This window comes from Chiloscyllium punctatum, chromosome 17 (assembly GCF_047496795.1).
Source record: "Chiloscyllium punctatum isolate Juve2018m chromosome 17, sChiPun1.3, whole genome shotgun sequence".
NCBI classification, from domain to species: Eukaryota; Metazoa; Chordata; class Chondrichthyes; order Orectolobiformes; family Hemiscylliidae; genus Chiloscyllium; species Chiloscyllium punctatum.
In genome coordinates, this window is record NC_092755.1 from 73528260 (window position 1) to 73540704 (window position 12445).

At 41.0% G+C, this 12445-nt stretch overlaps 1 protein-coding gene across 3 annotated transcripts in view; it reads right to left on the reverse strand.

Moving 5' to 3' along the window:
- The window catches only part of setd1ba (SET domain containing 1B, histone lysine methyltransferase a), a 137638-nt gene that overhangs the window by 32076 nt on the left and 93117 nt on the right, over positions 1 to 12445 (reverse strand). For all 3 annotated transcript variants that reach the window (XM_072587452.1, XM_072587451.1, XM_072587453.1), the window contains 2 exons: positions 5897 to 6079; positions 526 to 613 (listed from right to left, as the gene is read on the reverse strand). In XM_072587452.1, coding sequence (XP_072443553.1) covers positions 526 to 613; positions 5897 to 6079 — 271 coding nt within the window. The remainder of the gene's footprint in view (positions 1 to 525; positions 614 to 5896; positions 6080 to 12445) is intronic.

Genomic DNA, 12445 nt, shown 5'->3' on the forward strand with positions numbered 1-12445 from the left:
AATCTTCTCTAATATATTCAGTTCTCATTGAACCCTTCATAATTAAATAGTCCATTTGTGACATAACCTACTTTGTGACATCATAACTGTAACATTACCAAAAGACATTTTACAGCAGGTAACACTCAAATGTGCCTGTAGTACCTGTCACACATAATATTTCAGTCACAAATTAGATGAAGTACAGACCAAATAATTTGTGTCAATATCGGATCCAATGCATAATGAAGTAATCCAAAGTGAGATATTGGAGATTAAATAATATAACAGCAAGTAGGGGAGAAGCTGGGGAAAGCATTTAAGGGAGCAAATTTTAAGGAGGTTTGAAGATGGGGAAAGAGACAGTAAAGTACAAGAATTAAGAACAGAATTCCAGAGTCTAGAAGCACAATAACTGATATCAACTCCTGTAACTAGTGCTGGATCAGAGGGAAGGCAACCTATGTAAGAGTCATTCAGAAAATTTGAGTGAAGCAGTCTTGAACTACAGTTCAATGCATGTAAATGCGTCAAATGTGGACAAACCTTCATCATCATCATCCAGTGGAGTAGATGGTCTAATTCTCTTTTGATCACCTGAGGAGGCAGCATCAGGTGGCTCTTTCCTCTTTACCTACAAAAACACATGACTTGACATTCAGAAAATCTTAGTCATTCATCCATTCTGAACAATCTGTCTATCAATAAACAAGGAATTGCAATAGATTTGTCTGTGCGCAAAGATATTAAAGCAGTAAAATAACGCTCACATTTACATATTTCTCCATTGAAAGTAATCACTTTGATGACTTTAGTTCCAAACAGCAAGATGTTAAGACTGGCCTAAAATAAAAACAAAGTGCTGCAGAAACTCTGCAAGTCTGGCAGCATCAGTGGACAGAGAAACAGAGGGAACGTTTTGGGCCCAATGTGACTTCTTCAGTACCAGCTGACCAGTTCCAAACATGATTCGTATTGGACGTGAAATATTGCCTCGGTTTCTCTCTCTCTCTCCATGTGCTGCTGAAAGTGCTGACTTTCTTCAGTGCTTTGTTTCTTTTTCAGGTTTCCAGCATTCGCAGTATTTTGCTTTTGTTTTGTTAAGGCAGGCTAATGCACAGCATCTGTTCCTGGCTATCTTCTGTTTCTCGTCAGTCTACAAATAATGCTAATTATATATCTGTGGAAATATGTCTTTTGTTATCAAACCTGCAATCTTAAATGTTTTGGGAAAATAACTCTGTTGCAGCCTCATACTTCAACTTCTCAAATGTAGAAAGACCATCAGGAAGTTAAGGCTGTCTGAAAATTGTCTTCTGCAATGTTCTGACAAATGCTGCAGTGTTGTAGAGCTGACACGGTACTCCATTAGGGGGCATTGACATTAATTTATCAGAATCCAAGTGTCAGGGAGAGGAGAACATTCCTTTTATTCGTGCAGGAAAAAACCCCAGAAAATCCAATCAGAGCTTCATTTCAGGATACTCCATACCATGCCAAGTTTTAACAGCATTTACCCAGATTCAGATTGGCCTAAGAGTTCAAGTATATGAATATTAAATATATGTTTCTATAGAGTTATAAATGGTCATGAAAACATTGACGAAGATAGTGAATCACCCAATGTCCACTGAATTTCCAACCTCAAACCACCACTACCACTTAAAGCCCATTCTAATCTCACTTAGCAGGGTTTGCAAATTAGAAAAGTTCATCAAATAGCTCTGCCTCCATTTTTATTTTGCACACATTCTGTCTCACATCCCACATTTACTGTTTCCAGCCCACCAGCAGGAGAAAGGCAGTGAGCAAGGCAGTGAGCAAAGCAGTGAGAGGGGAGCGAGGAGAGGAGAGGCCAGGATGTGGGTGGCGAGTGGAGGGAAACGGAGGGGTGGAAACAGGAGGAAGGGTGTCAGAGGGTCAGTAGAAGGAAGCAAGTCGAGACAGCTAAGTGACAAGAGAGATGATTGAGGGAGTAAAGCAGTGAGCAGGTCGGTCGAGGCCTGGAACTGACAAGCATCGGTTTCGGCTGACAGAATTGAGAGGATTAAGTTGAGGAAGGCAGTGAGCAGGAGGCAAGTAGAAAGCATAAGAGTAAGTTACAAATAAAGTTAGCAAAAGGATTTTTGCTGAGTTAGGTTCAAGGCAGTTAATAGATTTTTATTATAAAAATGCAGGTCAGGAACCAGACCCATCTTTATTATGTTTTCTTGTTGGAAAGTAAGTTTTGTTTCGCACACCGGTTTTAAGAGCTCACTGTGGTATTTTCTCAGATGGATACATGGTATTTGCCACCTCACTTTTGTGGTACTGGGTAAGGTTTGTTTGCGATTGCTCACTGTCAGCAAACCACCATTGCCTTAGACCTAATGACTAGTGTTGGAGGATATTCTAACATAAGTATATACAGAAAGGCAGTATCCTTGGATAACAAGAAGGTCAATTGCTTAGTAGCAGCAAGTACAATCATATTTGGTCAGGTGTATTTACTAGGATCTTAGACAACTGGTACAGATACATCTGATCCCCCTGAAAGCGGAAATAGAACTCATCTCTACCCACATACTGTGTGACATTAGTAGAATGGAGCCAAAGTAATACTAATATTAAAATGCTTCAGAACCATTACATTACACTAAATGAAGAGTGACAAGCAAGAGATATCTTTTCTAATTTGGATGAGGGTAGAGCAGTCGATGTAGTGTACATGGATTTTAGTAAGGCATTTGATAAGGTTCCCCGTGGTAGGCTTATGCGGAAAGTCAGGAGGCATGGGATAGTGGGAAATTTGGCCAGTTGGATAGAGAACTGGCTAACCGGTCGAAGTCAGAGAGTGGTGGTAGATGGTAAATATTCAGCCTGGAGCACAGTTACAAAGTGGAGTTCCACAAGGATCAGTTCTGGGTCCTCTGCTGTTTGTAATGTTTATTAATGACTTGGAAGAGGGAGTCGAAGGGTGGGTCAGTAAATTTGCAGACGATATGAAGATTGGTGGAGTTGTGGATAGTGAGGAGGGCTGTTGTCGGCTGCAAAGGGACTTAGATATGATGCAGAGCTGGGCTGAGGAGTGGCAGATGGAGTTCAATCCTGTCAAGTGTGAGGTTGTCCATTTTGGAAGGACAAATAAGAATGCGGAATACAGGGTTAACGGTAGGGTTCTTAGTAAGGTGGAGGAGCAGAGGGATCTTGGGGTCTATGTTCATAGCTCTTTGAAAGTTGCCACTCAGTGGATAGAGCTTGTAAGAAGGCCTATGGTGTATTAGCGTTCATTAGCAGAGGGACTGAATTTAAGAGTCGTGAGGTGATGTTGCAGCTGTACAGGACCTTGGTAAGGCCACATTTGGAGTACTGTGTGCAGTTCTGGTCGCCTCATTTTAGGAAAGATGTGGAAGCTTTGGAGAGGGTGCAGAGGAAATTTACCAGGATGTTGCCTGGAATGGAGAATAGGTCGTACGAGGATAGGTTGAGAGTGCTAGGCCTTTTCTCATTGGAACGGCGAAGGATAAGGGGTGACTTGATAGAGGTTTATAAGATGATGGGGGAATAGAGAGAGTAGACAGTCAGAGACTTTTTCCCCGGGTACAACAGAGTGTAAATTTAAGGAGAAGGGTGAAAGGTAGAGGGGGGATGTCAGTGTAGGTTCTTTACCCAGAGAGTGGTGCGGGCATGGAATGCACTGCCTGTGGGAGTGGCAGAGTCAGAATCAGAATCATTGGTGTCCTTTAAGCGGCAATTGGATAGGTGCTTAAGCTAGGACAAATCTTCAGCACAACATCGTGGGCCGAAGGGCCTGTTCTGTGCTGTATTGTTCTATGTTCTATCTGTATTCCAAACTGAGATTCATGATACTTTTGGACATTTATAGATCAAAAGATATGGGATAGGACAAGAAATTGGGATTAAGGAAGATGATTAGCTATGACCCTATTGACTAGCCATGTGGGCCCATCCTGCGATTGCTTTTACATTCTAGTTAGAAAATAAATTGGTCAACTTCCAGAGACTTAAGGCATGACAGTGGAATTGTGGGTAACCCAGCTCATGGAGAACGGAGCCAGATGAGTAGGTAGATAAGAGATGTCCTGGGAAGGTGCTATCTCCTTAAACTGGTTCTGAAACAAAACATTTGTGCGGCTGGTTCCAAAATGCATGCCTCATGTAGCCTGTGGCAACACCAGCTGGAAGATCCCTTTTTTTATGTGGTTTGCAATGGTAAAAAAATTTAACTAATTGTCTTTTGCACATGGAAACGAAAGACATTGCCTTGCCAGCTTATCCAACAAGTGGCTACAACGTGGCTTTGAACCCTTATCCAAAATGAAGGTAAGTGTAACTGGACTTACAAAAGAAGCTGCTCCTCCAAACACAGGCTGGTTATTTCATAGAAACAGTGTATGATTGCAGGAGTAGTGAGCTGCTCAGCAAGGAATGGTTTCTCTCAGCTTGAAGACTTAGACTGCAGGGGTGAGTCTGCAAGACTGGGACAGGCAGCATTACAGGAGACTATGGCTTGGGCAGACAGGAAATGAGGGTCAGGCTGGCGCAGTAGGTGAAAAGAATGAGACCCGCTTCTGTGATGGTGATAGTGGTGCATGAATGACGAGGGGCAATAGGTGTGGAGCCAGGCCATGACCTGGAGGTGTAAGTGCGATCAGTGGGGTTTAGTGCACAGTCAATGAGTAGCTGTGGCTGCGGAATGAGGGAATGGCTGAAGGATATATCAAGAATAATGAAATGGGGTGGACGAATGACTAAGTTGGGGGAGGCAAATGCCAAGGTGGGGTTTGATAGATTGAGTGAATGTGGCACAAAGGGTGTGTGTGAATGAATAAATGGGGGTGAGGGAAGTTAAAGGTGAGAGTAAATGCAGGGCATCTGAGTCAATGAGTGTGTGTGGATGGATGAATGGGTAAGTGAATGATCAACTATCCTGATCATATATCCAGCCTTCCCTTTCTCCTACCTCCCCAATAACCTATCCACAAAAATGTAGAGGATGGAGAAAAATCCAGTCTGAAAGGCAGCCCGCTTCCAACCCTAACTTGTGTGAAAATCACTAAGGCCAGTTTATCCACTTGCCAGGAGTGGACCATGCTCAGTGTTAATTAAATCTGACTCCTCAGTTCACTCTGGTCTCCAGCTGCCTCATGACTAAGACTTGGAGCCTTATGTTTTTCTCTCCCTAATTCTGCTTCTTAACCAGAAAAAAAAAGTTTTTATTAGTTAGATGTGCTGTTTGGCACTTTTTAAAAGGTAATTTTTATGAAGTACTCATTCAATTGTTGTTTTGTTCTCTTTTCCTGAAATGCATGCTTCCTGTTGTGGTAAAAATGACTTTTTTTTTCTGAAATTGACTCACCAGTCTCTGAATAAGGGAAAACTTAATATACCCATCCCCTCTCCACCCATGAGTAAAGGTTGCACAACACCATCAGAAAAGCCATACTATAAATGAAAAAGAGCTAACGTTTAAAACAAAGACGTAGTAAAGTAAGAGGAGCTGGGGTTGGTGGTAAGAGAAGTTTGATAAATTAACATCCATCTTATCAATGGAGCCAAGAAATTAATGCAACACAACCTACCAACTGAAACTGAACAAAAATGGAATCCAACATTTAAATGGAACTCTAGGTATTTTGAATCAGAAAGTCAATTACAACACATAAAAATGTAATGCTATTTTAAAGACTACACAAGTGTCTCAGGGGACAATGGATGAAAAGCTGTGTGTTGAGCAGTTCTCCACCGAACATTATTTTCCAACGTTGCAATGAATTAAGGTATTTTTGCAAATTATAAATTTTGTGGCACTTCAAGCACTAGAATTAAAATGAGAAAACTGGTACCAAAAATGATGTAGCAATAATACAGATCTTAACAATAGGTTTGTCCTCTGGTGATACTGTGCTTCCCTTACCTTAAAGGATGGTAACCGGATCGCACCTCTCAGTCCCATGCCCAGTCCCATGCCTTCATAACCAAGTCCTTCTCCTTTGGGCCAGTGCTCCAACAGACATGTTGAAGCTGGTGCTGATTCTTTAGGCTTTGGTCTCTCCTCATCTTTACTTTGATCTGCAGATTTTATTGGTGCCTGTGAAGCCTGTGGGAAGTGGTGATGAAAATAAAAATAATTACAAAAATATACACTAAATGTACAGCTGCAAACCAACCTAAATCTAATGAGAATTCTACAGCTGAATTCTGAAATTAGCAACCATTATCTAAGTAAAGCATTTTATTACCAATACAATGCACTTTTTTGGTTCCAATATAGTGAAGAGAGCCTCAAATAAAATTCCAATGTAATAAACGTGATTGAATGTGATGCTTGTTCTAATACATTAACTGATGAATATAATTGTGAGTATGTCAACATCAGATTGGTATACTGTCAGTCAGATGTCTCTCTCCAAATCTTACAACAGTCTGCAGATTGATGTGCATAGGTGACTTGACTGGGTGTGTCTTCAATGTTTCTGATTTTAAGTTCATTGGTCCATCCTCTTCTATTCTTGTTATTCTTTCTAGTTGTTCCATTTAACAGCGTGGTTCCTAGACCGCTGCAGAGGGTAGTTAAGAGTCAAGCATGTTTTTGAGAGACTCTACTTACCATAAAAGCCAGACAACGGAAGAATAACAAGTTTCCTCCTCTGAAAAAAGGATATAGTGCATCAGCTAGGTTTTACAAATCCAAGCAACTAAACAGGAATGAAGCCTTCTCTGTCATCTAAAAAACGCTCCTGTATGAAATTAGTTTGAGGCAACCTTAGCTGACTTCCATCAAGGATAACAGAACAGGTCACTTGCAGCTACACTCCCAGAGGCCATGGAATGATAAGTGTGGGAAGTGGAAAAATATCACACAGATAACATACACGTGATATTGTGACTTTAGGGTGCGAGGGAGCTTTATTTTACATCTTCCAGGAATACAACTGCTTTGGGACAACCTGAAAGTACAGGTACTACTGTTCCTCATACTGATGTCTTCACTAGATCATCACTCTCAAAGAATTAAAATGCTAGAACACAGTATTTTCTTTTAAAAAGGTAATGTTAAATATTAACAAATCTAGTGATTTTATTACCCGTAAATCTGAGTTGGTGCAATCTTTGTAAACTTAGTGCCAGCTCAACCAATATACCCGATTTAATTGTGAGCATTTTTTCAACAGCAGCAGAAGCAATTCACCTCAACATGCAGTAGGCCAGTCACTGAGAAAACTCAAGACTCTTGCACAAGAACATGGCTGGCTATGTTTTAATTAAAATGTTCCCTCATGACTCCCTGAAGTAGACAAGTGGCTTGAATGTTGCGGAACCATTGGATCAATATTCAATGATCACTTATCACAAGACTGCGATATTCCTCAGGCACAAAATATTCAGAGACTTTGATAATTCAGTAAAAAGAAATTGAGCACAACTGCTAAGGATGTGGTCAGTCCAGGCTGCTTTGCACAGTGTAGATTTTTAAATTGAATTTTCTTTACCATGCAACAAGCTCACACTTTAAACTTATTCCAAGTGACAATTAAAATTGCATCATTCCTAAAGATGAATGAGCACACTAAAGTTATTTCTAAAATCAACTCAGAGTCATAGAGCTCTACAGTATGGAAACAGACCTTTCAGTCCAACTTGACAATTCCAACCAGATACCCTAAATAAATTTAGGCCCTTTGCCAGCATTTAGCTGATATCCCTTTAAATCTTTCCTAATCATATACCTAGCCAGATGCCTTTTAAATTGTAATTGCACCAGCTTCCACCACCTCCTTTGGCAGGTCATTCCATACACATACCACCCTCTGCATGAAAACGTTGCCCCCTTGGTTTCTTTTAAATCTTTCCCCTCTCATCTTAAACCTGTGGCCTCTAGTTTTGTACTCCCTTATCCTGGAGAAAAGACCTTGCCTAGTCAACCTATCCACTATTGTTTTAAACCTAAGGTCACCTGTCAACCTCCAACACTCCAGGGAAAGCAGCCCCAGCTTGTTCAGTCTCTCACTGCAGCTCAAACTCTCCAATCCTGACAGCAGCTTTGTAAATCTTTTCTGAACCTTTTCAAGTTTCACAACATCCTTCCTATAGCAGGGAGACCAGAACTGCATGCAGTATTCTAAAAGTGACCTAACCAATGTCCTGTACAGCTGCAACATGACTTTCCAACTCCTATCCTCAATGCACTGAATAATAACGGCAAGCATATCAAACATTTTATTCACTATCTTATCTATCGGCAACTCAACTTTCAAGGAACAATGAACCTGCACTCTAGGGGTCTCTATGTTCAGCAACACTCCCCAGGACCTTACCATTAAGTACAGAAGTCCTGCCCTGAATGGCCTTTCAAAAAATGCAGCACTTCACATTTATCTAAATTAAACTCCACTTGCCACTCCTTGGCCCATGAGCCCATAACTCAATTGAACAAACAGTTTTGCTTAATTTTTACATCATATGGTAGACTATATTGTTGCATAGAGAATCTCACTCTCATTCACACATTAGTGGTGTACAAACCTAGGAAATATGGTGACTGATAGGGAAATACACCCAATAAAATAATACAAGACGTGAGCACAATGAATACAATGAAAAACAGAAAATAAACTCAAATAGATAAACCAGCTCAGTACTGCACTTCAAAAATATACAGGGAAAATATATCAATTATATTTTATAGGAAAGGAATGGCTGATGTAGCAATAATCAAATCTAACATCAGGACTTCAGCTTTAAGCAGAGTCAAGTAGACTCTCTACCCCAGGGCACACTCATCTTGTTCCACTGTGCTGTCCATAAAAACAAGAATTGATGTGAAAAATCTTACAGCATCAGTCAAATCAAATCAGACCATAGGATCATTAACATGACACTTACATTTCTTGCCTGATTTGCAGACTCCATAATATTACCCGCTTCTGACCAACACTGTTTAAAAGCAGAATGTTTTAGTTTGAACAGGGTTCTAAAATCTTTCATATGTAAATGAAGCCTAAAATTCCAAAGAAACAATATTTTCCACTATAAAACCAGTGAAAGGAATAAGATTGCCGGGTACTGTATAGATTCAGAAAACTATTTAGTGAACATGGTATTTTCACAAGGGCAGTTGGTAATATTACTGCAGTGCATATTGCTGGCAGGCAAAGTTTCCAGGCAGTAGTGTGCTCGTTGGGAAATGACCAATGGAAGTGTGAAAAGCATTCAGCAGCACAGATCTTACCCATCTTGGATCATGTTTACACAGACCTTTGTGATGATGGATTGAAAGTGACAGTTATAGGTTTGTCACTAATAAGTGCAACTGAGGTAAATGCAGGAGGAATTTCAGGCAACAGTTTAATGAAATATAATGATGCAATTACACTCTTTCTATAACATAGACTTCTTAAAAATTCAGGGAGAAAGTGAGGACTGCAGATGCTGGAGATCAGAGCTGAAAATGTGTTGCTGGAAAAACGCAGCAAGTCAGGCAGCATCCAAGGAACAGGAGAATCGACGTTTCGGGCATAAGCCCTTCTTCATTCCTGAAGGGCTTATGCCCGAAACGTCGATTCTCCTGTTCCTTGGATGCTGCCTGACCTGCTGCGCTTTTCCAGCAACACATTTTCAGTTCTTAAAAATTCAGTCAAGAAATGACAGCTTCACTGACTGGGCCAGCATTTACTACCCATCACTAGCTGCCCTTTGAGAAAGTGGTGGTGAGCTGCCTTCTTGAACTGCTTCAGTCCATTTGTGTAGAAATACCCGTAACACTAATACAGAGGGAATTCCATGATATTAACCCAAAGCTTCTGAAGGAATGGAAATGTATAGATGGTGCATCACTTGGAAGAAATCTCACAGTGATGGTGTTCTCATATACCTGCTGCCCTTCTCTTTCAGATTGGAATAGTGCTGGGTTTGGAAGGTGCTGTCTGAGGAGCCTTGGTTAGTTACTGGTATGAATCTTGTATGTACAGCTGATGAGCATTGGTGGTGAATGGAATAAATGTAGGCAGGATGTCAATCAAGTGGGCTGCTTTGTCCTGGATTATGTCAAGTGTCATACTGTTGTTTGAGCTGCACCCATCCAGGCAATGGAGAGTATTGCATCACACTCCTGACTTGTACCTTGTAGATCGTGCAGAGGATTTGGGGAGACAGCAAATGAGTTACTTGCCACAGGATTCCTAGCTGTTTACCTGCTTTTTTTGCCACAGTAATTATACGGCTCGTCCAGTTTGGTTTCTAGCCAATGGCAATTCCCAAGATGTTGATGGTGGAGGATTGAGAAATGGCAATGCCAATGACAAGATTTTCTCTTGTTGGAGATGGTCATTGCCTGGCACAAATGTTACTTGTCAGTTGTCACCCTAAGCATGAATAATGTCAAGGTCGTGCTGCCTATGGTCCTGAATGGTGTGCAACAAACATCCCCCATTTCTGACCTTATAATGGTCATTGATAAAGTAGCTGAAGATGGCTGTGTCAAGGATATTGCCTTTTGAGGAACTCCAGCAGGGACATCCTGGAGTTAAGATGACTGACCTCCAACAACAACTATTTTCCCCATGGTAGTTATGACTCCAACCAGTGATATAGAGTCAGACTCTTTGATCCAACCAGTCCATGCTGACCATAATCCCTAACTAAACTAGTCCCACCTGCCTGGACTTTGCCCATGTCCCTCCAAACATTTCTTATTCATGTATGTATAATAGAATAATTAAACATGAATCAAAATAAAAGTTTTATACTTCTAAAATTTAATAACTAAGAAATATAGAATTAAAATCGAGAAATAAGCCTGAATCTCAGGAGCAGCTGCAAAATCCAGCTATTCAGTCCACCATTTTAGTGGATACCTTTCTCTTTGATTCCCAGTGAGTTTACTTTTGCTTAAGGTCACATTTGGTTAAATGCTGCCTTGATATCAAGGTCACCTCTGGAACTGCAACTCTTTTGCCCATGTTTGAACAAGCCTTAATGAGGTCAGAGGTTGATTGGGCCCTGGCATACCCAAACTAAGCATCAGTGATTGAATTGTTACTAACCAAGTGTTGCCTGATTGAACTATTGATGACACCTTCCATCACTTTACTGATGATCAAGAGTAGACTGATGGAACAGTTCTTTTTGTGTACAGAGGAATGTTAATTATCCGAATTTTGGATTATCGAAACAAGATTGCAAGGTCCCGATGCTTGGCTAAATGGTGTTATCCAGCATTTGTTTATCTGAACAAAATACTTCCTGTCTATGTCATTCGGATAATCGAGGTTCCCCTGTACATCACATAGCTGGGCAACTTTCAACATTGTTGGACAGATGCTAGTGACACAGCTATGCTAGAAGAGCTTACAGTCATACATGTTCAGTCTAACTCGCCCACACTGACCAGACATGCTAATCTGCCAGCATTTGGCCTATATGCCCCAAAACCCTTCCTATTCATTTTCCCATCCAGATGGCTTTTAAATGTTGCAGTCGTTTCTACCTCCACCACTTCCTCTGAGTTCCATTAGTGCATTACTCTCTGCGTGAAAAAGTTATCCCTCAGGTCCTTTTTAAATATTTCCCCTCTCACCTGAAACCTATGGCCTTTAGTTTTGGACTCCCCCACGCTGGGAAAATGACCTTGGCTATTCACCCTATCCATGCCCCTCATGATTTTATAAACCTCTACAAGGTCACCCTTTAGTATCTAATGTGCCAGCGAGAAAAAGCCCCAGCCTATTTAGCCCCTCCCTATAACTCAAATGCTCCAGTCACAGGGACATCCTTGTAAATCGTTTCTGCACTCAAGATTAACAGCATCCTTCCCATAAAAGAGCTTCCAGAATTGAATAGTATTCTAAAAGCTGCCTCACCAATGTCCTGTACAGCTGCAATGTGACATCCTAATTCCTATATTCAATGTTCTGACCAATGAAGGTAAACATGCCAAATATCATCTTCACCACTTTGTCTACCTGTGACTCCACCTTCAAGGAACTATGCACCTGCACCCTTAGGTCTCTGTTGGGCAACACATCAGAGGGCCCGATCATTAGCTGTATAAGTCCTGTCCTGGTTTGCCTTAGCAAAATGCAATGTCTCACATTTATCTAAATTAAACTCCACGTGTCACTCCTCAGCATATTGACCCATCTGATCAAGTCCCGTTATACTCCAAGATAATCTTCTTCACTGTTCACCACTCCACTTATTTTAATGTTATCTTCAAACTTACTAACCATGGATAGGACAAACAGACAAAGTCTTTTCCCTAGGGTGGGGGAGTCCAGAACTAGAGGGCATAGGGTTGGGGTGAGAGGGGAAAGATATAAAAGAGACCAAAGGGGCAACTTTTTCACACAGAGGGTGGTGAGAGTATGGAATGAGCTGCCAGAGGAGGCTGGTAGAATTGCAACATTTAAAATGTATCTGGATGGGTATATAAATAGGAAGGGTTTGAAGGGATATGGGCTGGGTG